This window comes from Gopherus evgoodei, chromosome 5 (assembly GCF_007399415.2).
Source record: "Gopherus evgoodei ecotype Sinaloan lineage chromosome 5, rGopEvg1_v1.p, whole genome shotgun sequence".
Lineage (NCBI taxonomy): Eukaryota > Metazoa > Chordata > Testudines > Testudinidae > Gopherus > Gopherus evgoodei.
Window position 1 is genome coordinate 75905453 of NC_044326.1, and position 25917 is coordinate 75931369.

General features: G+C 43.7%; 1 protein-coding gene across 3 annotated transcripts in view; it reads right to left on the reverse strand.

The window, feature by feature from the left end:
- Positions 1 to 9737: 9737 nt before the first annotated feature.
- KLHL2 (kelch like family member 2) overlaps positions 9738 to 25917 on the reverse strand; it is a 120662-nt gene continuing 104482 nt past the window's right edge. For all 3 annotated transcript variants that reach the window (XM_030563390.1, XM_030563389.1, XM_030563391.1), the window contains 3 exons: positions 12019 to 12159; positions 11664 to 11807; positions 9738 to 10863 (listed from right to left, as the gene is read on the reverse strand). In XM_030563390.1, coding sequence (XP_030419250.1) covers positions 10835 to 10863; positions 11664 to 11807; positions 12019 to 12159 — 314 coding nt within the window. In that variant the 3' untranslated portion in view covers positions 9738 to 10834. The remainder of the gene's footprint in view (positions 10864 to 11663; positions 11808 to 12018; positions 12160 to 25917) is intronic.

A 25917-nucleotide genomic window follows, 5' to 3' on the forward strand; every position in this document is an offset into this window, starting at 1 on the left:
TTTCCACATCCTCTGTTACTAGGTTGCCTTATAGACTCATAGACTTTAAGGTCAGAAGAGACTATTATGATCATCTATTTTGACCTCCTGCACAACGCAGGCCACACAATCTCACCCATCCACTCCTGTAGCAAACCCTTAGCCGATGTCTTCAGTTATTGAAGTCCTCAAATTGTAGTTTGAAGACCTCAAGCTGCAGAGAATCCTCCAGCAAGTGACCCATGCCCCATGCTGCAGAGGAAGGCGAAAACCTCCATGGCCTCTGCCAATCTGCCCTGGAGGAAAATTCCTTCCTGACCCCAAATATGGCAATCAGTTAAACCCTGAGCATGTGGGCAAGACTCACCAGCCAGCACCCAGGAAAGAATTCTCTGTAGTAACTCAGATCTCACCCCATCTAACATCCCATCACAGACCACTGGGCATACTTACCTGCTGATAATCAAATAGCAATTGCCAAATGAATTGCCAAAATTAGGCTATCCCATCATACCATCTCCTCCATAAACTTATCAAGCTTAGTCTTAAAGCCAGGTATGTCTTTTGTCCCCACTACTCCCCTTGGAAGGCTGTTCCAGAACTTCACTCCTCTAATAGTTAGAAACCTTCATCTAATTTCAAGTCTAAACTTCCTAGTGTCCAGTTTATATCCATTTGTTCTTGTGTCCACATTGGTACTAAGCTTAAATAATTCCTCTCCCTCCCTAATATTTATCCCTCTGATATATTTATAAAGAACAATCATATCCCCCCTCAGCCTTCTTTTGGTTAGGCTAAACAAGCCAAGCTCTTTGAGTCTCCTTTCATAAGATAGGTTTTCCATTTCTTGGATCATCCTAGTTGCCTTTTTCTGTACCTGTTCCAATTTGAATTCATCCTTCTTAAACATAGGAGACCAGAACTGCACACAGTACTCCAGATGAGGCCTCACCAGTGCCTTGTATAACAGTACTAACACCTCCTTATCTTTGCTGGAAATACCTCGCCTGATGCATGCTAAGACTGCATTAGCTTTTTTAATGGCCATATCACATTGGCGGCTCATAGTCATCCTATGATCAACCAATACTCCGAGGTCCTTCTCCTCCTCTGTTACTTCTAACTGATGTGTCCCCAATTTATAACTAAAATTCTTGTTGTTAATCCCTAAATGCATGACCTTGCACTTTTCACTATTAAATTTCATCCTATTACTATACTCCAATTTACAAGATCATCCAGATCTTCCTGTGTGATATCCCAGTCCTTCTCTGTGTTAGCAATACCTCCCAGCTTTGTGTCATCTGCAAACTTTATTAGCACATTCCCGCTTTTTGTGCCAAGGTCAGTAATAAAGAGATTAAATAAGATTGGTCCCAAAACTGATCCCTGAGGAACTCTACTAGTAACCTCCTTCCAGCCTGACAGTTCACCCTTCAGTACGACCCATTGTAGTCTCCCCTTTAACCAGTTCCTTATCCACTTTTCAATTTTCATATTGATCCCCATCTTTTCCAATTTAACTAGTAATTCCCCATGTGGAACCATATCAAGTGCCTTACTGAAATCAAGGTAAATTAGATCCACTGCGTTTCCTTTGTCTAAAAAATCTGTTACCTTCTCAAAGAAGGAGCTCAAGTTGGTTTGGCACGATCTATCTTTTATAAAACCATGTGGTATTTTGTCCCAATTACCATTGACTTCAATGTCCTTAACTACTTTCTCCTTCAAAATTTTTTCCAAGACCTTGCATACTACAGATGTCAAACTAACAGGCCTATAGTTACCAGGATCGCTTTTTTTCTCTTTCTTAAAAATAGGAACTATGTTAGCAATTCTCCAATCATACGGTATAACCCCTGAGTTTACTGATTCATTAAAAATTCTTGCTAATGGGCTTGCAATTTCATGTACCAGTTCCTTCAGTATTCTTGGATGAAGATTATCTGAGCCCTCCGATTTAGTCCCATTAAGCTGTTCGAGTTTGGCACTCGATATTACTCGGATGTGGTAATATCTACCTCCATATCCTCATTCCCATTTGTCGTCCTACCATTATCCCTAAGCGCCTCATTAGCCTCATTAAAGACTGAGGCAAAGTATTTGTTTAGATATTGGGCCATGCCTAGATTATCCTTAACCTCCGTTCCATCCTCAGTGTTTAGCGATCCCACTTCTTTCTTTGTTTTCTTCTTATTTATATGGCTATAGAACCTTTTACTATTGGTTTTAATTCCCTTTGCAAGGTCCAACTCTACTGAGCTTTTGGCCTTTCTCACTTTATCCCTACATATTCTGACCTCAATAAGGTAGCTTTCCTTGCTAATCCCTCCTATCTTCCACCCTTTGTAGTCCTTCTGCTTTTTCTTAATCACCTCCCTTATTCAGTAAAGGGTCCACACTTTCCTTCACTTTCTTCTTTTTGCTGACATACCTGCAGAAACCCTTCTTGTTACTCTTAACATCCCTTGCTAGCTGCAACTCCCAAGTGTGATTTGACCTTCCTGATTTCACTCCTGTGTGCCTGAGCCATATTTTTATACTCCTCCCTGGTCATTTTTCCAATCTTCCACTTCTTGTAAGCTTTTTTTTTGTGTGTTTAAGATCAGCAAAGATTTCAATGTTAAGCCAAACTGGTGGCCTGCCATATTTACCATTCTTTCTACACATTGGGATGGTTTGTTCCTGCAACCTCAATAAGGATTCTTTAAAGTACAGCCAGCTCTATTGGACTCCTTTGCCCCTCATGTTGTTCTCCCAGGGGATCCTGCCCATCAGTTCCCGGAGGGAGTCAAAGTCTGCTTTTCTAAAGTCCAAGGTCCATATTCTGTGGCTCTCCTTTCTTCCTTGTGTCAGGATCTTGAACTCAACCATCTCATGGTCACTGCCTCCCAGGTTCCCATTGACTTTTGCTGCTTCTACTAATTCTTCATGGTTTGTAAGTAGCAGGTCAAGAAGAGCTCTGCCCCTAGTTGGTTCCTCCAGCACTTGCATCAGGAAATTGTCCCCTACGCTTTCCAAAAACTTCCTGGATTGTCTGTGCACTGCTGTATTGCTCTCCCAGCAGATAGGGTGATTGAAGTCTCCCATGAGAACCAGGACTGTGATCTAGTAACTTCTGTTTCTCTAGGATGAGAAAGCCTCATCCACCTCATCCCCCTGGTCTGGTGGTCTACAGCAGACTGCCACCACAACATCACCGTTTTTGCTCATACTTCTAAACTTAATCCAGAGACTCTCAGGGTTTTCTGCAGTTTCATACCAGAGCCCTGAGCAGTCATACTGCTCTCTTACATACAATGCAATTCCCCCACCTTTTCTGCCCTGCCTGACCTTCCAGAACTGTTTATATCCATCCATGACAGTATTCCAGTCATGTGAGTTATCCCACCAAGTCTCTGTTATTCCACTCACATCATAGATCCAACTCAGGTGGTGGTTTTGTGACATGGATACTTGTTCACTAGGAACTAGACAGAGACCACTTACTAAGGGCTTGTCTACATGAACATTCCATTCACAGAAAGTTGGTGTGTGACTCTACCCCACGCTAGCCTGTCCTGGACTCTGCTGATGAGTATTAACAGTTCATTGGTTCACGTTGGTCCTCTTTGAAATGGGACTAGATCAATGCATGTTACCCAACTGTTAATACATGTCTGCAGAGACCATACAAATAGTCCATCGCAGGCTAGTGTGGGGTAGATTTGCACCCAGCTTGCTGCAACACAGGTCTGGTCTACACTACAGGTTTGTCAAATATAGCAGCATTAAATCGAATTAACCCTGCACCTGTCCACACAGTGAAGCCATTTACTTTGACATAAAGGGCTCTTAAAATCAATTTTTATACTCCTCCCCAACGAGGGGATTAGCGCTGAAATAGATATCGCCAGTTCGAATTAGGGTTAGTGTGGATGCAATTCGACCATACTGGCCTCCGGGAGCTATCTCACAGTGCAGCATTGTGACCGCTCTGGACAGCACTTTCAACTCAGATGCACTGGCCAGGTGTACGGGAAAAGCCCCCATGAACTTTTGAATCTCATTTCTTGTTTGGCCAGTCGAGCTCATCAGCACAGGTAACCATGCAGTCCAAGAATCAGAGCTCCAGCATGGACCATACAGGAGGTACTGGATCTGATCGCTGTATGGGGAGATGAATTCGTGCTATCAGAACTCCGTTCCAAAAGACGAAATGCCAAAATATCTGAAAAAATTTCCAAGGGCATGGTGGAGAGAGGCCACAACAGGGACTCAATATAGTGTCATGTGAAAGTTAAGGAGCTCAGACAAGTGTACCAGAAAACCAAAGAATCAAACGGACGCCATGGGGCAAAGCCGCAGACATGTTGCTTCTACGCTGAGCTGCATGCAGTTCTAGGAGGGGCTGCCACCACTACCCCACCCTTGACCGTGGATTCCAAGGAGGGAGTACTCTCAGCCATGTCTGAGGATTTTGCGGATGGGGAAGATGAGGAGGACCACCCTGAGGAGAGCACACAGTTCACGGTTCTCCCCAACAGCCAGGATCTTTTTCTCACCATGACTGAAATACCCTCCCAAGGCACTATCCCGGACCATGAAGCCATAGAAGGGACCTCTGGTGAATGTACCTTTTTTTATATAATATATATATTTATATAATATATATATATATATATATATAAATACATGGTTTAAAAGCAAGCATTTTTTAATAATTAATATATCCTGAGGATTTGGGATGCATTCGTGGCCAGTACAGCTACTGGAAAAGTCTGTTAACGTGTCTGAGGATGGAGCGGAAATCCTCCAGGGACATCTCCATGAAGCTCTCCTGGAGGTACAGCCTTTGCAGAAGGTTTGTGGGGAGAACCAGCCACGCGGTGGGGGGGAGGAGTAAAATGATCATCCCAGATAATTGGATGGGGGCGGGATTACTTTGGTTTTTGCTGCTGCACGTTAACATGAAAATCACAGCACTCAACAGGCTTTGCTTGTTTGTATGGGAAAGGAGGGCGCTGTTTTATGAAAGTTGCAGAAGCCAAAAGACTATGGCTTACCATGGCTGCCTGCAAGCCGAATTCTGTTGTCCAGCCCTGCATCTGTGATCTCTAACACCAAAGCCGCAGGCACTAAATATAAAAGATGCAAAATGCGACCTTGTACTGAAATCACATGTGCTATGTAATGTGAATAGTGTTGTTCACCATGAAAGAGTATACCCATTGTTCTATAAAATGCATCTTTTTAAATAGTTCTCTCCCTTTTTTCCCTCGCTCCCGCAGCTGCAAATTTTTCAAGCCTCCTTCCTCTGTCCTGAAGGCTATCTCAGATGAAGCGGCAAAAAAACCAAGCATGCGCGATGAAGTGTTCTCTGAGATCATGCAGTCAACCCACAATGAAAGAGCTCATCTGGATGAGTGGAAGGACACAGTATCACAGTACAAGAAAGCAGCCAATGAACATGAGGACAGGAGGGACGAATGTGAGGTCAGGGGGAACGATCGAGATGAGAGGTGGCAGCAGAAAGATCAGAGGAGGCAGAATGCAACGCTGGGGCTACTGCGGACATGCTCCGGCATCTGGTGGAGCTTCAGGAATGGCAGCAGGATCACAGAGTGCCACTGCAGCCCGTTTAACCGCCCTCCCCAAGTTCCATAGCCTCCTCACCCAGATGCCCAAGAATACGGTGGGGAAGGCTCCAGGGACCTAACTGCTCCACCCCAATGGATAGCCTGAGCAACAGAAGGCTGGCATTCAACAAGTTTTGAAATGGCCTTTTCCTTCCCTCCTCCCACTCCCCATCCAGGCTGCCTTGTCAGTTATCTCCCTATTTTTATAATAAATTAATAAAGAATACATGGTTTTTAAATGATAGTGACTTTATTTCCTTTGCAAGCAAGCTGTGACAAAAAGGAGGAAGGCGGGTGGCTTACAGGGAATGAGTCAACCAAGGGGGTGGGTTTTTATCAAGGAGAATCAAACAGAACTGTCACACCATAGCCTGGCCAGTCATGAAACTGGTTTTCACAGCTTCTCTGATGCGCAGCGCTTCCTGGTGTGCTCTTCTAAGCGCCCTGGTGTCTGGCTGCACGTAATCAGCGGCCAGGCGATTTGCCTCAACCTCCCACCCTGCCATAAAGGTCTCTCCCTTACTCTCTCAGAGATTGTGGAGCACACAGCAAGCAGCAATAACAATGGGAATATTGGTTTCGCTGAGGTCTAAACGAGTCAGTAATGTGTGCCAGCAACCCTTTAAACTTCCAAATGCACATTCTACCACCATTCTGCACTTGCTCAGCCTATAGTTGAACACCTCCTGACTACTGTCCAGGCTGCCTGCGTATGGCTTCATGAGCCACGGCATCAAGGGGTAGGCTGGGTCCCCAAGGATAACTATTGCATGTCAATATACCCAACAGTTATTTTCTGGTCTGATAAGTAAATCCCTGCCGTAGCCGTTTAAACAGACACGAGCGTCGTGAACCCTTCCCAGCCATTCCATGTTGATGTTGGTGAAACATCCCTTGTGATCCACCAGTGCTTGCTCACCATTGAAAAGTACCCCTTGCGGTTTATGTACTGGCTGCCCTGGTGGTCCGGTGCCAAGATAGGGATATGGGTTCCATCTATCGCCCCACCAGAGTAAGGGAATCCCATTGCAGCAAAGCCATCTACTATGACCTGCACGTTTCCCAGAGGGACATCTCCACCTTTGGTAGCAGCAGCTCAGTGATTGCTTTGGGTACTTGCATCACAGCAGCCCCTACAGTAGATTTGCCCACTCCAAATTGATTCCCGACTGACCGGTAGCTGTCTGGCATTGCAAGCTTCCACAGGGCTATCACCACTTGCTTCTCAACTGTGAGGGCTGCTCTCATCTTGGTATTCTGGCACTTCAGGGCAGGGGAAAGCAAATCACAAAGTTCCATGAAAGTGCCCTTATGCATGCAAAAGTTTTGCAGCCACTGGGAACTATCCCACACCTGCAACACTATGTGGTCCCACCACTCTGTGCTTGTTTCCTGGGCCCAGAATTGGTGTTCCACAGCATGAACCTGCCCCATTAACACCATGATCTCCAAAGCGCCAGGGCCCATGCTTTGAGAGAATTCTGTGTCCATGTCCTCATCACTCGTCACAGCGTTGCTGTCGCCTCCTCCTCACCTGGTTTTTCAGGTTCTGGTTCTGCATAAACTGCACAATAATGCATGAGGTGTTTACAATGTTTATGACTGCTGGGTTGAGATGAGCAGGCTACATGTTTGCTGTGGTATGGCATCTGAACTGAAAAAAGGTGCAAAACGATTGTCTGCGGTTGCTCTGAGGAGGGGCGACTTACAACATGGCTTACAGGGAATTGAAGTCAACAAAGGGGGTGGCTTTGCATCAAGGAGAAACACAAACAACTGTCACACAGAATGGCCCCCTCAAGGACTGAACTCAAAACCCTGGGTTTAGCAGGCCGTTGATTTCACAGAGGGAGGAGGGAGCAAATGAATACAAAACAAATCTGATCTATTTCTTGTTTTGATCCACTCCATCTATCTTTTACATCTTAGGCTGGCAGCAGATGGTGTAGTACAACTGCTAGCCATCATCATCTCCTGAGTGCTTGGCAGAAGACGCTGTATTATGACTGTTAGCCATCGTCATCTCCTGGATTCTCGCCAGGAGACGGTTCAGTACGACCACAAGCCATTGTCATCTCCTGGGTGCTTGGCAGAAGACGCTGCATTATGACTGCTAGCCATCGTCATCTCCTGGATGCTCGCCAGGAGATGGTGCAGTACAACCGCTAGCCATCGTCATCTCCTGGGTGCTCGGCAGAAGATGGGAATGACCTGGCTGAGTCACTTCAGGTGCCCCGACCGACCTCACCGAGGTTGGCTAAAAGAGCACCCAGGAGTACGATGATGATAGCTACCAGGCATAATGCACCGTCTGCTGCCAAAAGGCAATGAGCTGCTGCTGTATAGCAATGCAGTCCCAAGTCTGCCAGCACCCAGGAGACATACGGTGACAGTCAGCTGAGCGGGCTCCATGCTTGCCGTGGTATGATGTCTGCACAGGTAACCCAAGAAAAAAGGCACGAAACTATTGTCTGCCGTTGTTTTCACGGAGGGAGGGAGGGGAGGGCCTGATGACATGTACCCAGAACCACCCGCGACAATGTTTTTTGCCCCATCAGGCATTGGGATCTCAACCCAGAATTCCAATGGGCAGGGGAGACTGTGGGAACTATGGGATAGCTACTCATAGTGCAACGCTCCGGAAGTTGACACTAGCCTCGGCACTATGGACATACACCACCAGTTAATGTACTTAGTGTAGACATAGGCACTCAACTTTATACAATCTGTTGCCAAAAATCGAATTCTGTAAAATCGGAGTAATTCCATAGTGTAGACATACCCTAATTGTGTAGACAAGCCCTTAGAGCTATCATGGGCCAAAAAAACAGCCATCAGATGGTGGTAATTTGCAGTTACTTATTTGGGGTGGATTTGAATTGGTAACCTAGAAATGAAAGGTTCTATATTCCAGTACCTATTTCCTGAGCCTGTGTAACATTATCATATTAAACTATGACCATGTAGATCATTGTTGCACTGTTATATAATTACAACAAATCTTGTATAAATAATGTCAAGTAAGGTGTCTATGGAAAGGTTATGCTTTGCTGAATATGATTATGCTATTAGTATGCATGTCTCATTTTTGTATTTGAAGTTATGAGTATTGGCTCTATACCTTGATTTCAAATGTTTGCTCCTGGGGTAACGCCCACAAGGTATTTAGCCTGCACATCTTGAAGGGACTGTTCAAATTAAGTGGCTCATCAAGGAGCACTTAACTCACAGTGGACCATGGGAAATGCTTATCTACACTTAATGGACTTCCTGCTATGACTAAGCGAAATCATGTATGGACGTGTGACATGCCCCTGGGACCCCAAACACCATTTCTACCTGTAATTTTCCACAGTGAGAACAATGGGATGCCCTTCACTTGAGAGAAGCTATAAAAGGTGCTGGAAACATCTCCATTTTGCCTATTTCCTGCTCAAACCTCTGGATTATGGCTTAATGCTAATTGGAGCATTCTAACCGAGGGACTGAGGACCTTCCAATCATCTGGAAGCAACCAGAGACTTGACTTAAGCCAGCAGTTTATTCCATCACTGCTACAAGCCTGAACCAAGAATTTCACATTTATTGTATGTATTTGATTCCTTTAACCAATTTTAACTCTCTTCTTTCTTTTTATAAATAAACCATTAGATTTTAGATACTAAAGGATTGGCAACAGCGTGATTATTTGGTAAGATCCAAGTTGTATATTAACCTGGGTACATGGTCCTTTGGGATCAGAAGAACCTTTTGTTTGATAAAACTGGCTTTAAATAACCACTCATCTTTAACTCTTGTGTCTGGCTGTTGAATCCAGGACTGGAATGCTTAAGGAAACTGCTTCTTGTTAGCCAGTGGGGTGAAACAGAAGTTTACTTTTGTTGCTAGTTTGGTATATCTCATGGGAGAATAACAACCAGTTTTGGGGTTTTTCTGCCCTATTTCTCAACAGTTTGTCCTGAATTTGGTATTCCCAGTTGTAACCCACAAAGGCACGGTTACAGCCTGGCAGTTCCCTCTTCAAATCACTTACATTTTATTCTTGTATTTAGGTTCACACATGTTTTTCCAAACAATTTTTGACTGTTTGTTGATCTTAGAAACTTATTTGTTGTGAAGCTTGTGTTTCTCAAAACAAGTTTTAACCAACTCATTAGTATTATGAAACAAAAATACAAACTTTTATTATTTAAAGAAAATAGTTCAAAGATTACAATAGTTTTGGTCATATTTAAAAGGTCATCCATGAATAAAAAGGAGAGTTGCTCTACAAACATGGGCACATACAGTAAGTTTTCATATTTGTTAATAGCAGCTAAGTTACACACAGACAGTTCTTAATACCATGCAAGCTCAGTTGAGTTCCATACATTCATTATAAACTTGCAGTTATGTTCATGCCAAATAATCACCTTTTGATAAAAAGGTAATAAAGGAATTCATCTAAACATGACCAAGATTAAACAAAGAAAAATCATAAATAAATACAGGCAACTAAACTTTTTAATAGAAGATTTTGGCATTATACCATTCAAAAAATGCTGTGTCTTCTCCATTCTCTTTAAGTGGCATTTACTAGTGTTAACCATTGTTATAAAAAAAATACAACTCTGTTTTACAACATAGTACTGGCATAATTCAAGTACTTTGCCAATTATAAATAATATAATAAAGTTCTGAAGAGTATTACTGGAAAGTAACCTATACTCTCACACACACACAAATGCACACTATATTCATGTAATGAAAACTGTTATAAAAATACATGTTTACTCCCATGCCAGCTTGTACTATTGAGGTGGGATTCAATACCCATCCTGAAGACTTACAATTCATGGATCTACAGTCTCTGGGAAAAAATAAGACAAAAATTTACTTTCACCAGAATACACATCACTTTATCATTCTTCACTGAATAATCCATTTGTCAGTCACAACTGACATAAATTTGTCCTTTTGAAAGTGATTTTTTTGTTTAAAGGCCTTGCAAATAAAAACTGTGGTCCACCAGCATTTATAAAAATTCAGTCAGCTGCTGCTCAATGCAGAATAATCCTACACGTTGCTTCTACCTAGAGTAATCTTCATTATCTGTCGTACGTAATTGCAGACCGTCACATCTTCCACTGTGACTCAATGTGCAGCTACAAGTAGAGAAGTGCTTTGATTCTCAGTCACTTCAAAAACACTTGTTGAAGCCGGCCCTTAGTACCTTAAGTTGAAAATCTTTTTGCTGTTCATAATGGTTTGTCAATAACTGTAACACCTATAGAATAAGAAAATCACAAGATTAAAGTGTAAGTTATTTGACCACGTCTTTTCAAAAAAGACAACTTCCAAAAGTATTAGAAGAAATACAAGACTTCATACAATGATTTACAGCTATCAAAAATATATATCTATATGTGCATTAATTTAAGGCAAATGTCCCAAAATGTTCAACCTGTGTTATTCAATACAAAGTTGTTCAAGTTTCCAAGGTCTAATTAACCTTTCACCATCAACTCAGTTTGATTATCAGTAGCATAATATCTCTATCATGCACTTGTTTATATTACACACGCTTTGTTTTCCAAAAAATGTAAGCCAAGATCCTTAAAGGGGTCTGATTTTCAGTGGGTTGATGCCAAGCACATCTAATGATCAGGCTCATTTAAAGTGTGTCAGAGACTGGTTCCTTTAAAGAGAGTCCTGCTCCCCTCAAAATCAGACCCTAAAGTAAGCTTCCAGCCGCTTTAATGTAAATTGTACTTAGTGAATACCGAGAAGAAAATAAAGTGTGCTATCCAAAACAACCAGATTTTTCACACAGTTTTAGTACAATATTTTGCTTTTAAATGTATTTAAGAAAAATATTTATTGTTTATATTATGATAGTGCCTAAGAGTCCTAATCCTGGACCAGGATCAGGCACTGTACAAAAATATACTTTAAAAAACAGGTCTCTCAGTGCAATAGATTTTTACCTGGGACATTTTACTCTTTGGATGTTTTGTCACACACCTCACTTGAGGTACTACTTTCAAATTAATTGTGAGCAGTTAAAAAAAACCGTATACCCATTACCTGCATAGCTCCTTCCAGTACTCATACAAGAGGACACAACTGTCCATTTATCAGTTGTTGGGTTATAATATTCCACTGTTGACAAGTTACAGGAACCATCATCTCCTCCAACTACATACAACAGGCCATATACAGCACAAACCCCTATTAAAAAGGAAAATAGCTGCAATAAGATAGAAGTTTACAGAAAGTGCACACCCATTTGCTTGCTTACACAGTGAAATCATGCCTTCCATTTTGAGGCTTTAGTAAAGAAGCAGAAAATATTAAAGAGAGGTAGAAGCAGATACAGAACAGATACATAGCCACATTAATAGCATTTTAAAGAACAATATATCTAAACTACAGTATATACCTGCATTCCTTCTGCACATGTTCATATCTGCAACCTGCCTCCATGTATTGGTGGCAGGATCATATACTTCAACACTTTTTCTAACCAAAGGACCATCATGACCACCAACTGCATACAATAAGTTGTTTAACACCCCAACACCTGCAAAAATACAAACCACTCAAAGTCAGATAGAAGAATGGCTATGACCTGGACATCAGGGAGATCCAGTACACAGCGTATTTACAAATGTAAATCCTATTTCACAGTCAGAGTCAGGAACCCTCTCAAAAGAAATTTGGGTCAGAACATGTTAAACTAAATAAATGATTACAAATTGCTAAAGGCAAGACATTGATTAGAGGCCTTGTGTAACTGGGCATATCACAGCATACAAAGATGAGAGCTGTTCTCCAACAGAAGATTTAGAATAAGCAAAGAATAAATGTACTGAGTATCTATGAAAATACAGAATATTGGAAGTAAGCACCAATTAGAAATGATACTAAATTATGGGCTATGATCCAGTGGGTCTAATGGAAACAAGGCAAGATGATCCCTATAAATGAATCTAAACAGAGCTGGGTACAATCTACACAGCAAAAAGAAAAGAGGTGCAAGAGTGGCACTATATATCCATCAGAAGTATGTTGAAACAAGCTGACAATGAAGTTATGGAATACTTTACTGGGCATGAACATACAATGAATGAACAAACAAACAGCAAACTACAGTGGGCATCTGCTACAAACCACCAGGACTGGTGGAGAACACTAAAAATTAGTTGAACCAACTCTGAAAATACTCAAAATCCCAAAGGATTCCATACTCATGGGTTACAGAACCCAGTTCTGTGTCAAATAAACATTTTAGTGTATATTTAGCTTTATGTTAAGAACAACTTTATCAATCTATAAGGAAGGAATCAAGGAACTAGTGAAGTCAGACTGGATCTACTTCTTACTGATAAGTATAAACCAACTGAAAATGTGAGAATCCTAGGAAACCCTGGAACCAGTGATAACAGCTGCGTATTCACCACTATAATAAGAAATGGGATAGCAGAACATAACAGTATTAGCATAGTATATTTCAGAAAGGCAATTTTTTGGAGTTAAGAGACTAGTAAGTAATGTATGACAAACAGAAATATTAAAATTCACCAGTACGGAAGTTGGTTAGGGAATCCCAGGAGACAATTATGGCACAGACTGCTAAACAAAAAAGTGTAAGCTATAAGATGTGGCCAAATGTGGTTTCATAAAGAGCTTCACAAAAGATTAAGAGTTTAAAATAAAACCTATACTGCAAAAAAGGGGAAGGGAATCAAATAGAATACACAGGATCAGTTATGGCATTCAGAGAAAAGATATGGTTAGAAAAAGTTAATCATAGGTATCATAAACAGATAGTAGGAGTTAATAGAACAGAAGTACTTTATATCTCTTTTGCCTGTAAAGGGTTAACAAAATCAGTGAGCCTGGCTGTCACCTGACCAGAGGACCAATCATGGGACAGGATACTTTCAAATCTTGAAGGAGGGAAGTTTTTGTGTGTGCCGTTAGTTTTTGGTGGTTGTTCTCTCTGGGTTCTGCGAGTGACCAGACGTGCAACCAGGTTTCTCTCCAATCTCTCTGATACAGTCTTTTATATGTCCAGAATAGTAAGTACTAGGTAGATAAAGCGAGTTAGGCTTATGTTTGTTTTTTTTATTTGCAAATGTGTATTTGGCTGGAAGGAGTTCAAATGTGTATTTTGCTGAAAGGATTTTAATTTGTACTTGTACACTTAGGCTGGGAGGGAATATAGTTGAAACACCCTGTAACATATTCCATCTTAAATTTACAAAGATAATTTTTACTGTTTTTTCTTTCTTTAATTAAAAGCTTTTCTTGTTTAAGAACCTGATTGTTTTTTTATTCTGGTGAGACCCCAAGGGACTGGATCTGGATGCACCAGGGAATTGGTGGGGAGAAAGGAGGGAAAGGGGAGAGAAAGGTTAATTTTCTCTCTGTGTTAGGATTACTTTCTCTCTCAGGGAGAGTCTGGGAGGGGGAGAGAGAAGGAGAGTCTGGGAGGGGGAGAGAGAAGGAGGGGAAGGTGAATTTTCCTGTTTTAAGATTCAAGGAGTTTGAATCACAGGGATCTTCCAGGGTAACCCAGGGAGGGGAAGCCTGGGAGAGGCAACGGTGAGGGAAAGGGTTTACTTTCCTTGTGTTAAGATCCAGAGGGTCTGGGTCTTGGCAGTCCCCGGGCAAGGTTTTGGGGGGACTAGAGTGTACCGGGCACTGGAATTCCTGGTTGGTGGCAGCGCTACAAGTACTAAACTGGTAATTGAGCTTAGAGGAATTCATGCTGGTAGCCCATCTTTTGCATGCTAAGGTTCAGAGTGGGAAATTATACCATGACAATAGGACTGGAAGGGACCTTGAGAGATCATCTAGTCCAGTCTCCAGCACTCATAGCAGGACTAAGTATTATCTAGACCAACCCTGAAAAGTGTTTGTCTAACCTGCTCTTAAAAATCTCCAATGATGGAGATTCCACAACCTCCCTAAGCAATTTATACCAGTGCTTAACCACTCTGACAGGAAGTTATACCAGTGCTTAACCACTCTGACAGGAAGTTTTTCCTAATGTTCTATACCTCCCTTGCTGCAATTTAAGCCCATTGCTGCTTTTTCTATCCTCAGAGGTTAAGAGCAATTTTTCTCCTTCCTCCTTGTAACATCTTTTTATGTACTTGAAAACTTATGTCCCCTTTCAGTCTTCTCTTTTCCAAACTAAACAAACCCAATTTTTTCAATCTTCCCCCATAAATAATGTTTTCTAGACTTTTAATCATTTTTGTTGCTCTTCTTTGGCTTTCTTCAATTTCTCCACATCTTTCCTGAAATGTGGCGCTTAGAACTGGACACAATACTCCAGCTGAGGCCTAATCAGTGCTGAGTAGAGTGGAAGAATTACTTCTGTGTCTTGCTTACAACATTCCTGCTAATATATCCCAGAATGATGTTAGCTTTTGTGCAACAGTGTTACACTGCTGACTCATATTTAGCTTGTGGTCCACTATGACCCCCAGATCCCTTTCCACAGTACTCCTTCCTAGGCAGTCATTTCCCATTGTGTGCAACTGCTTGTTCCTTCCTAAGTGGAATACTCTGCATTTGTCCTTATTGAATTTCATCCTATTTACTTCAGACCATTTCTCCAGTTTGTCCAACCAAAGTGTGAGGTGAGTATCAAGGACTTTCAAAAATATACTTTGGGGAAAATATGTATTAATGGCCTTACTATATAATATAAAGAGGGACATGACCTCTGCTGAAATACTTAAATTTTCATGTTTGTCTTCAATAAGAAAACTAAAAAGGAGGGAGACTGGAGTAATTAGGGAGTAATAAAAGTCTAAAAAAAAATAGGTACCATAAAACATCACTATACCACCATTATAAAATCACATTATCCATTGCTTTATCAGTGATACTCAATATGGACTATCATTCAGGTCAGCTAATGGGTATTTTGGTTGCTATTGTTTATGGCTGCAACATCAATCATAATGCAGTATTGTGTCACTTTTCTTTCTACTGCTCTGTGATCTCACTTTAGTGTAGAGTATCACACAGCACACGTTATAAAGCTTTCAATATGAGAGGGCTTGAGGAAGGATGAGATTTTTAGCACAAATTTGAGATGCAGTCATACAGCCAAACCAAATATATAAAAAGATTGGGTTTCATTGCTAGCTCTCTGATCTAACTCCACACAACTGTAGCTGCTGGTCTTATTGTTTAGTATATTTACTTCTCAAAACCCAATCATTTACCATATTAATTTTTAATACCGCCTCCCACTCCCCTTTGGTCTATCCTTTATTATCCCCTACCAACACCCATTTCCAAGTCATACCTCATTTCTTGCTGCTTCCATCTGTATCTTCTTGTTGTCGTTCTCTTGCATTTTCTGTTCTTTTGTTTTCTTCTCCTGCCCATTTTCCTGGTCCTTGTCTTACCCTTTACCTCTCCCAAAAGACCTGGCGGATATGGGATTTAAGATCCTCATCCCTTTGTGATGCAGCGCACTCCTCTCAGCTGTAGCCAGGAGCAGATATGACTTCCGTCCTTATGCTGATCAGCTGAGAGGCAGGTGACTCTAAAGGGGCCAGGCAGCTGAAAGTCAATCTGTGTGTGAAGCCAACACAAGCATGCAGTGGGAATGGGCAGAAGTCCTTTGGGGTGACCATATATCCAGGAGGCTTAACTAAAACAAGATCAAACTCCTACTTTAATAAAACCTACTGTGACAATAGGACAAATCCCAATATGGAAACATTCTGGTAAGCCAGGATATCTGGTCACTATGATCATATTAAAATACAGCACACTAATGCAAGCAAAACTTACTTTTTTCCAAATTACTGATATAATTTGTACATGTATTTAACACTTCTTTATATATAACCCATTGAATTATGTTAGTAAAGTTTTACTTGAAGGGGATTAAGTAAAACCCTGAACCACTGCCTATTTCTAGAAGTCATGGAGAACCGAAAAGATAACAGAAGACTGGAAAAAAGACAGATGTGGTACAAAACTTGGAAAAAAGTGATCCTGGCAATTACGATCTAGTAAACTGAATTTCAGTCCTTGGTAAAATAATGGAATATAAGAGGGAAAAAACCTGAAAATTTTTAGAGCTAGATTCACAAAAGGACTCTGGTGCCTAACTACAACTTTAGGTGCCTAAATCCTAGAACCAGGTCCCATTGGGATTCACAAATCCCCAACTCAACTGCTACTGATCTGTGCAGGTGCTTATACTAGCTCAGCACCTAATTTTTTGCAACAAAAGTTTCCTAGATGCCTACGTATCTGCCCCTGCTCATGCACACTGCAGTCCACTCTTGATATCTAGTTGCCCAAGTCCCAGAGCGATGCTGTAACCTGAAGAAGAGAGGTGTTCCTCTACCTAACTCACCAGCAAGGCCCAATCTAGTAGCTCCAAGCCTGTCTGCCAGATTGGGCCCCTATAAATGAGCTTCCACAAAACAGCCAGGGAGAGAAGAAGGAACTCCCTCTTAACTTTTAGTCCAGTGGTCAGGATACCCACCTGGGAGGTGGCAGATCTCTGGTTCAAGTCCCCCCACCACCTGAGGGGAAGAAGGGATTTGAACAGGAATTTGTCATTTCTCAGGTAAGTGCTCTAACCACTGGACATTGCGATATTTTGACATGGGCTCCCTCAGTCTCTCCTGTTGAAGTTGTTCCATTGGGAATAAATTAAAAAAATTCACTGGCGCAAGGGACTGGATTCTAGGTCTTCCACATCATAAGAGTACTCTAACCACCAGGCTACAGCATCAGTCTCATGCTCATTCACTCTGGCTCCATTCCTTGAAGTGTTTATTCACAGTGGAGACACTCAGGAAACACCCCCCTCCTCAATATCTCCCACAGAGATATCTAGCATAAGAGACTTAACGTGCTGCCTTTTGTAAATCCCATTCTGAGGTGCCTCTCTCTATCCATTAATTGTATATGGTGCTAAACTCAGACTTTTGGGAATCCCAGTAACTGTCTAAGCACCTAATAAAGTTAGGAGTGACAATGCTCGGTGTCAGCATTCTTATGTTTCTTTGTAATCTAGCCACTGCTGGGTAACTGGGCCATGGGTATTAAGCAACATTAGTTTGTAAAAGCAAATTCTAACTCCCCGTTGTACCATTGGATAAAATAGACATGAGAGCAGATTGAAAAGTGAAATTTTGGTGCAATTCATCAATTACTACTCTTGTTTATGACTCAAATAACTAGCCTGCTTATATGCAAACATTTCCAATCATAAAATTCAATTACAAACTAGTGATGGCTATCACTAATATTATTAGTGCCCTTTTTATAATCTTTTGGCCAGTTTTTAATCTACCTCTCATCTCCAAGCTAATATAAAAAACAGTTACATACCTTTTGTAACTGTTGTTCTTCTAGATGTGTTGCTCATGTCCATTCCAAGTAGGTGTGTGTGCGCTGTGTGCACAATCAGAATGTTTTTCCCCTAGTAGTACCCGTTGGGACAACTGTGGAGCTCCCTGGAGTGGTGCCCTCCTGGCGGTGTATATAGGTCCCTGCCAGCCCACTGCCTCTTCAGTTCCTTCTTGCCAGATACTCTGACAGAGGGGAGGCAAGTGGATCTTGGAATGGACATGAGCAACACATCTCAAAGAACAACAGTTACGAAAGGTAGGTAACTGTTTTATTTCTTTGAGTGATAGCTCACGTCGATTCCAAGTAGGTGACTCCCAAGTATTCCCCCAGAGGAGGAGTTGGAGTTCACTGAGTTGCAGACTATAGCACAGCTCTACCAAATGAGACATTGTCTCTAGCCTGCTGTGTGATGGCATAGTGTGATGTAAAGGTGTGAACAGATGACCACATTACTGCCCTGCAGATGTCCTGAACAGGGACCTGCGCCAGGAAAGCTGCAGATGAAGCTTGCACTCTCATGGAGTGAGCTGTCCACGGTGGGACTGGCATCTTTGCTAGGTCACAGCATGCCCTGATACAAGTCATGATCCAAGAAGAGATCCTTTGGGATCACACTGGTAGCCTTCTCATCCTCTCTGCAATTGCTATGAAGAGCGGGCTGACTTCCTAAATGGCTTTGTCCACTTGATGTAAAAGGCTAACACCCATTTGACATCCAGGGAATGGAGCACACGTTCTCCGTTACTGGCATGTAGCTTAAGGAAGAACACTGGCAGAAAAATGTCCTTATTCATATGAAATTGCGAAACCATCTGTCATAAACAGATGGTTAATGGTTAATGTCTCTTTTACCTGTAAAGGGTTAAGAAGCTCAGTAAACCTGGCTGACACCTGACCATAGGACCAATAAGGGGACAAGACACTTTCAGATCTTGGTGGAGGGAAGTCTTTGTTTGTGCTTTCTGTTTTTGTTCATTGTTTGTTCTCGGGACTGAGAGGGATGGGAGGGACATCATTCCACATTCTCCAAATCTCTGAACCAGTCTCTCATGTTTCAAAATTGTAAGTAATAGTCAGGCAAGGCGGATTAGTCTTATGTTTGTTTTCTCAACTTGTAAATGGTGCTTTTGCTGGAAGGATTTTTACCTCTGTTTGCTGTAACTTTGAATCTAAGGCTGGGAGGGGTCCCTCTGGTCTATATGAATCTGAGTACCCTGTAAAGCATTTTCCATCCTGATTTTACAGAGATAATTTTTATCTTTTCTTTCTTTAATTAAAAGCTCTATTTTTATGAACCTGATTGATTTTTCCTTGTTTTAAGATCCAAGCGATTGGGTCTGAACTCACCAGGGATGGGTGGGGGGAAAAGGAGGGGGAAGGTTAATTCCTCTTTGTTTTATGATCCAAGGAGTCTGGATCTGTGTGAAGCCTCTCAAGGCAACCCAGGGAGGGGAAAGTCTGGGGGGAAAAGGAGGGGGATGGTTAATTTCTCCTTGTTTTAAGATCCAAGGGATTGGGTCTGAACTCACCAGGGATGGGTGGGGGGAAAAGGAGGAGGAAGGTTAATTCCTCTTTGTTTTATGATCCAAGGAGTCTGGATCTGTGTGAAGCCTCTCAAGGCAACCCAGGGAGGGGAAAGTCTGGGGGGAAAAGGAGGGGGATGATTAATTTCTCCTTGTTTTAAGACCCAAGGGGTTTTGGATCTGTGTTCCCCAGGGAAAGTTTTGGGGGAACAGAAAGTGTGCCAGACACTAAATTCTGACTGGTAGCAGCGTACCAGATTTAAGCTAGTAATTAAGCTTAAAAGTGTTCATGCAGGTCCCCACTTTTTGTACCCTAAAGTTCAACGTGGGGAAAAAACCTTGACACCATCTTTGAGAGGAAAGCTGGGTGTTGCTGAAACTGCATCATGTCCTAGTAAAACACAGTATAAGGGGGCTCGTATGTCAGGGACTTGAGGTCATATACCCTCCTAGCCGAAGTCATAGCCATGAGGAATGCCACCTTCCAAGAGAGGTAAAGGAGAGAGCAAGTCGCCAGGGGCTCAAAGGGAGCGCCCATCAGTCTCGAGGGCACCAGATTAAGATCTCATGGGGGAATTGGCTTTCTTACTTGAGGGTACAGTATGTCTAGCCCCTTGAGGAAGTGTCCAACCATAGGGTTAGCAAATACTGAACGGTCTATTGAGCCAGGATGGAAAGCTGAAATGTGGCCAGGTGCATTTTCATTGACAATACTGCCAGTGCCTGCTGCTTTAAATGAAGTAAATAGTCCAAGATGAAGGGAATCAAGACCTGCATAGAAGGAGCACCTGCCTAATGGAATCTGCGCACAGGAGTTCTAACAGGTTCAGCCATGGCACTTTCATGCTGTGAGATGGGGAGACTCTAGGGTGAGGTGCTCGAGGTGGCCGTGGTCCTGTGTGATCAACTCCGGAATAAGGGGCAGAGTTATATGCGTATCCACCAACAGGTCCAGCAGCATGGTGAACCAGTGCTGACGTGGTCATGCTGGTGCTATCAAGGTTAACAATGCCTTGTCTCATCAGACCTTGATGTGGACCTTGTGGATGAGTGGGAATGGCGGGAATGCATACTATAGGCACCCTTTCCAGGACAGGAGAAAGGCGTCCGCGAGCCAGCCCTGGCTGTGATTCAGGAAGCAGCAGAACTGCTGCCACTTCCTGTTGTGCCATGTCATGAACAGGTCTATCTGGAAAATATTGATGGTGACGTCGGAGTGAAGAGACCACTCGTGGCCGTGAAAAGACCTGTTGAGGTGATTGGCCAGTTCGTTCAGCGAACCCGGAAGATACGAGGCCTCCAATTCTATCAAGTGGGTAATGCAGAACTCCAACAGCTTGAGGGTTTCCTGACACAGGGGAGAGGAGTGAACACCACCTTTGGCTTATATAGAACATTATACAGAATATTGTCTGTCAGTACTGATACAAATCTGCCCTATAGATGGGTTTGAAATGTCTAGCAAGTGAGGTGCATCGCACACAGCTCCTTGACGTTGATGTGCAGCGAAAGTTCTGTCTGGACCACAGATCTCGAGTCCTGAGATCGCCTAGGTGCGCTCTCCATCCCATCGCTGACACATCTGTGACTAGTGACAGCGTTGGCTGAGGTTTGGAGGAGGGTATTCCCGCACATACTGTTTGTGGGTCCCCACTATCATAGGGACTCGAGAACCTGGGAAGTAAGAGTGACCAACCTATATAGATGGTCTTGGTTTGACTTGTAAACTCAGGCTAGCCATGCCTGAAGGGGACATAGCTGCAGTCTGGCATGCTGTACCACAGATGTGCAAGCTGCCATATGCCCAAGCAATTTTAAGCAATTCCATGCAGTCATGCTGGGAAATCTGTTGACATCTTTTATGATGGCATTCATGGGAAGGAAACAAGCTTCCTGAAGAGAAGCCCTGGCCAGGGTGGAATCTAGGAGAGCCCCAATGAACTCTATCCTCGAGTGGGGGTTATGGTTGATTTTGCCATGTTCAGGATGAGGCCGAGCCTGAGGAAAGTCATGCGCACAACGCTCATGTGATCCTCCACTTGGGCCCGAGAACGACCCTTGATTAGACAGTTGTCCAGCTACGGGAATACTTGAACCTGTTATTTCCTCAGAAAGGCTGTCACGACTGCCATGCACTTGGTGAACACTCAAGGGGCTGCCAATAGGCCAAAGGGGAGGACTGTGAACTGGTAGTGGATGTTGTTGACCACAAATCGAAGGTATCATCTGTGGGATGGGATTATGGACACGTGAAAGTACATGTCCTTCAAGTCGAAGGCAGCGTATCAGTCCCCCAGATCCAGAGAGGGAACGATGGAAGCCAGGGAGATCATGTGGAACTTCAAGTTCTTCATGAATCTGTTGAAGTTTTGCAGGTCTAAAATGGGCCTGAGCCCACTCTTGGCCTTAGGAATTAGGAAATAATGGGAGTAGAACCCTTGCCCCTGAACTCCAGAGGAACTTCCTCTACCACCTCATGTTGCAAGAGCATTTGCATCTCCTGCACTAGAAGGGTCCCTGAAGAGGGACGTGGAGGGTGGGTGGAAAGGCGGGAAAGAACAGAATTGGTAGACTATCCCAATTCTACAGTGCTCAAAACCCATTGGTCTGAGGTTATTTGAGACCAGGCAGAGTAGAAATGAGATAGATGATTCACAAAGAGAGGGGAAGGATCCGTGATTTGGGCTGGTGCTCCATCCTCAGGTGCATTTTCAAAAGTTTGGTTTTGAGGCCGAGGGCTGTTTTGCCACCGCTTGGCTGTGGCCAGAGGAGGACTGAGCAGAGCGCCATCTGCTACTCCTTCCCCGCTTCCTATTATAATCTTGTCTGAGAGGAACAGAGTAAAAGCGTGGGGGCGGGCTGAGGTTTGAACAGCTTCTGCTGGGGAGTTGCCTGCGAATCTCCAAGCCCAGAAGCCAAGAGTCTCTTTGCTCTGAGAAGAGCCCAGAGCAGTGAAAGGGAAGGTCCTGGATAGTATTCTGACCTCATGAGGGAGCCCTGAGACCTGAAGCCATGAGCTGTGCCTCATGGCGATGGCAGTAGCCATCATGCGGGTAGTTGAATCTGCCGAGTCCAAGGCGGCCTGTGGCGAGGTCCTTGCGACTACCTTGCCTTCCTCCAAGACTGTGCCAAACTCGGAGCAGGAGTCTATGGGGAGCAATTCCTGGAACATGGCCAAGGTATTCCAGGAGTTGTAGCAGTAACGGCCCAGGACCACCCGCTCATTTGCTATACAAAGCTGGAGCCCCCCAGTGCAGTACACTTTCCAACCAAAGAGGTCCAGCTTCTTAGCATCTTTGGATTTGGGGGTAGGCCCCAGCTATCCCTGCCGCTCCTTGTGGTTAGCCACCTCCACCACCAGCGTACCTGGCTGCGGGTGGGTAAAGAGCCACTCGTACCCTTTCGATGGCACAAAGTATCTGCATTCCACCCCCTTGGCCACATGGGGGGACAGAGGCGGGTGTGTGCCACAACACCTTAGCGGTGTTTTGGATAGTCTTGGGCAATCTTACCCTTGAAGGTCCTTTAAGGACCAGAATGTCTACCATTGGATCAGTCTCCTCAGAGACCTCCTCTGCCTGCATATTTAGGTTCTGGGCTACCTTGCTAAGCAAGTCCTGACATGCTCTGAAGTCTATAGCAGACAGCATAATAGGGGAGGAAGAGGATGACGCCCTTGGGGGCACTGTGTCTTCTTGACCCTCTGGCTCACAAGAGTTGCTCTGAGTGGCAACACCTTGAGCAGCACAGGGGATATCGTTGGTGCCTGGCACTGACCTGGCACCAACAATATCCCCTGTGCTGCTCAAGGTGTCGCCACTCCTTCTAATGGGGAGACTCCTTCTAATGGGGAGACTCCCGGGTTACCGAGGTGGCTGAAGGAGGGATCCGAACCTCTGAGGCCATTGACAGGGATCTGGAGCCTAACCCCTGGGCTTGATGGTAGGCCCACGATGTCCAAAAGCGCCACTGGGATGGCCCCTGCCACAGGCACCACTTGACCTTCATTCTGCCTCAGATGGTGCTGAGAACGGTACCGGCTAGCCTAGAGACATAGAAGTCTGCCTCCGACTCCGAAGAATAGTCCGATCTCAGTGACCAAGGCGGTGCAGACTGAAACAGTGCTGGGGAATGGTGCCGTGGCGAGAATGATCGGTGCCACAACAATGCTGGCTTGCCTTGAATGGCATAGTTCCTCTCTGTAAAGTTGGTGCCAGTGCCAGAGCAGGGGACTGTGCATTCATGGTGATCAAGTCCCCTGCCATTTCAAATGTGTCTGGTGTGGACAGAAGGCCTAGGTCATCCTCCAGATCCTCGTGCACTAGGGAGTCCACCAGGACCAGACTCGACAGACCTCCCCGCAAAACTGAAGTCAACAGTGCCAGTATAGATGGGGCCTAGGCTGAGTGTCCTGATGCGGGACGCACCCCACTGGTACCTGCTTGCTCCACATTCTGTCTGCTCTTTTCTTTTTATACGGCACTGGCGAATGGGAATGGTGCCTTGTGCTGGCACTGGAGGTCGTCTTCGGTGCTCGGGAATTGTGGTGCCATTGAGATTCCTTAACTGAGTCCTTACTCGGTGCCGAAGCCTCCCACATCAAGGCCAGCGCGTTGTGCACCGAAGTACCGAGCGCGGAATCAGATGCTGCCTGGGCTGTCTGGGGATGAAGGGCCAACTCCATTAAAAGGAGCTTCAGCCGAAAGTCCCGCTCCTTTTTAGTTCTGGGCTTGAAGCCCCTGCAGATCTTGCACCTGTCGGCCTGGTGTGCCCCTCTCTGGCACTTCAGACAGGAGTCATGTGAGTCTCCCCTTAGCATGGGCTTCAGGCAGGATCCACACAGCTTGAACCCTGGAGGCCAAGACATGCCCCAGTCCCCGGTGGGAGCAAAGCTAAAACCTAACTACTAACACTAATACTAACTACAACTTTTAAAATTATTTACAGAAAAACAGATAACAGTCCACGAGGAAATCGCTTGCTAAATGTGAGAGAGAGAAAGTGTTATAAGAACAGGAGTACTTGTCACACCTTAGAGACTAACAAATTATTTCAACATAAGCTTTTGTGGGCTACAGCTCACTTCTTCGGATGCATAGAATGGAACACACACACTGTATGTATAAATATCTCCTGTCTGTGTGTTCTATTCTATGCATCTGAAGAAGTGAGCTGTAGCCCACGAAAGTCTATGCTGAAATAAATTTGTTAGGGTGCCACAAGTATTCCTGTTCTTTTTGCTGATACAGGCTAACACGGCTGCTACTCAGAAAGTGTTATATAAAGCTGCTCAATCCAGATGAATGCGATTGTAAGATTTGTAACTTTTCAGTCATTGCTAGTATGATCATTAAATTCTGTAACCTTTTGGCAAACTTTGTAACTTTAGTTATTGTTAGCATAGCCTTTTAAGTTTTGTAACTTTTGCAAGTCATGTAACCTTTTCAGTTAACACTTGTATAAACCTCCAAGCTTTGCAATATTCCATCATGCAATCAGAGAGAGTGTGAACAAGGGAATGTATGTGAGACTGGGCGGAGAGGAACTGTAAGGAGAAAAGAGCCTGGAGCCAGGTGTGTCTGATGTAATCTGCCCTGAGAAGGCAATCATGGGGTGCTGTAAAGAAAAGAAGAACCTGGTATGCATGAACAGAATAACGCCTGGACATGCAGTTAGTGACGGACACAGAAGGGAAACTCAGTGTACGTGACAGGAGCCGCCCAGTTCCAAAAAAGGAAGAAGGCATACACACAAGCCCCCTGCTTCTTGACCTGCTTGCTGTCCTGGATCCGTGACTGCACGTGGACACACCAGATCTACTATACTTTGGCTTCTTGGCTCTCTCTGCTGTCTCCGGTAACTCTCCGCCTGTGAGAGTATGTGGGTGCATGAGGGTCTGAATGCAATGAATGTGTGCGTGCATGACTAAACTCCATTCCTTTTCTGTTTGATCGAATAACAGCATTTAATAAAACCAATATAAGTGCAACCCTGGGTTGTTTTCTAGGGAAAACTGCTCCAACGACCGTCACTGGCAGTAAGAAAGAACTGAAGAGGCAGTGGGTTGGAAGGGACCCATATACACCGCCATGAAGGCACCACTCCAGGGGCTCCACAGCTGTCCCGATGGCTACCGCTAGGGGAAAAACCTTCCAGAAGACTGCACACATGGCACACCCACACTTGGAATTTACATGAACAATCACTTGAAGAAGTTTAGTTAGTAGTATTTTATGAGATACTAAAATGCTTTACAAAGAATCCAGATATCACATATATAGTGATTCCTTGATGCACTAATTTTGTAATTTTAGATTAAAAAAAAATCAAGTTACTTTAGGCAAGTATGATATAAACAAATCAAACTCTTGTTATTTTTTTAGCTAGAATTACAAAATAAGTCTCCCAAG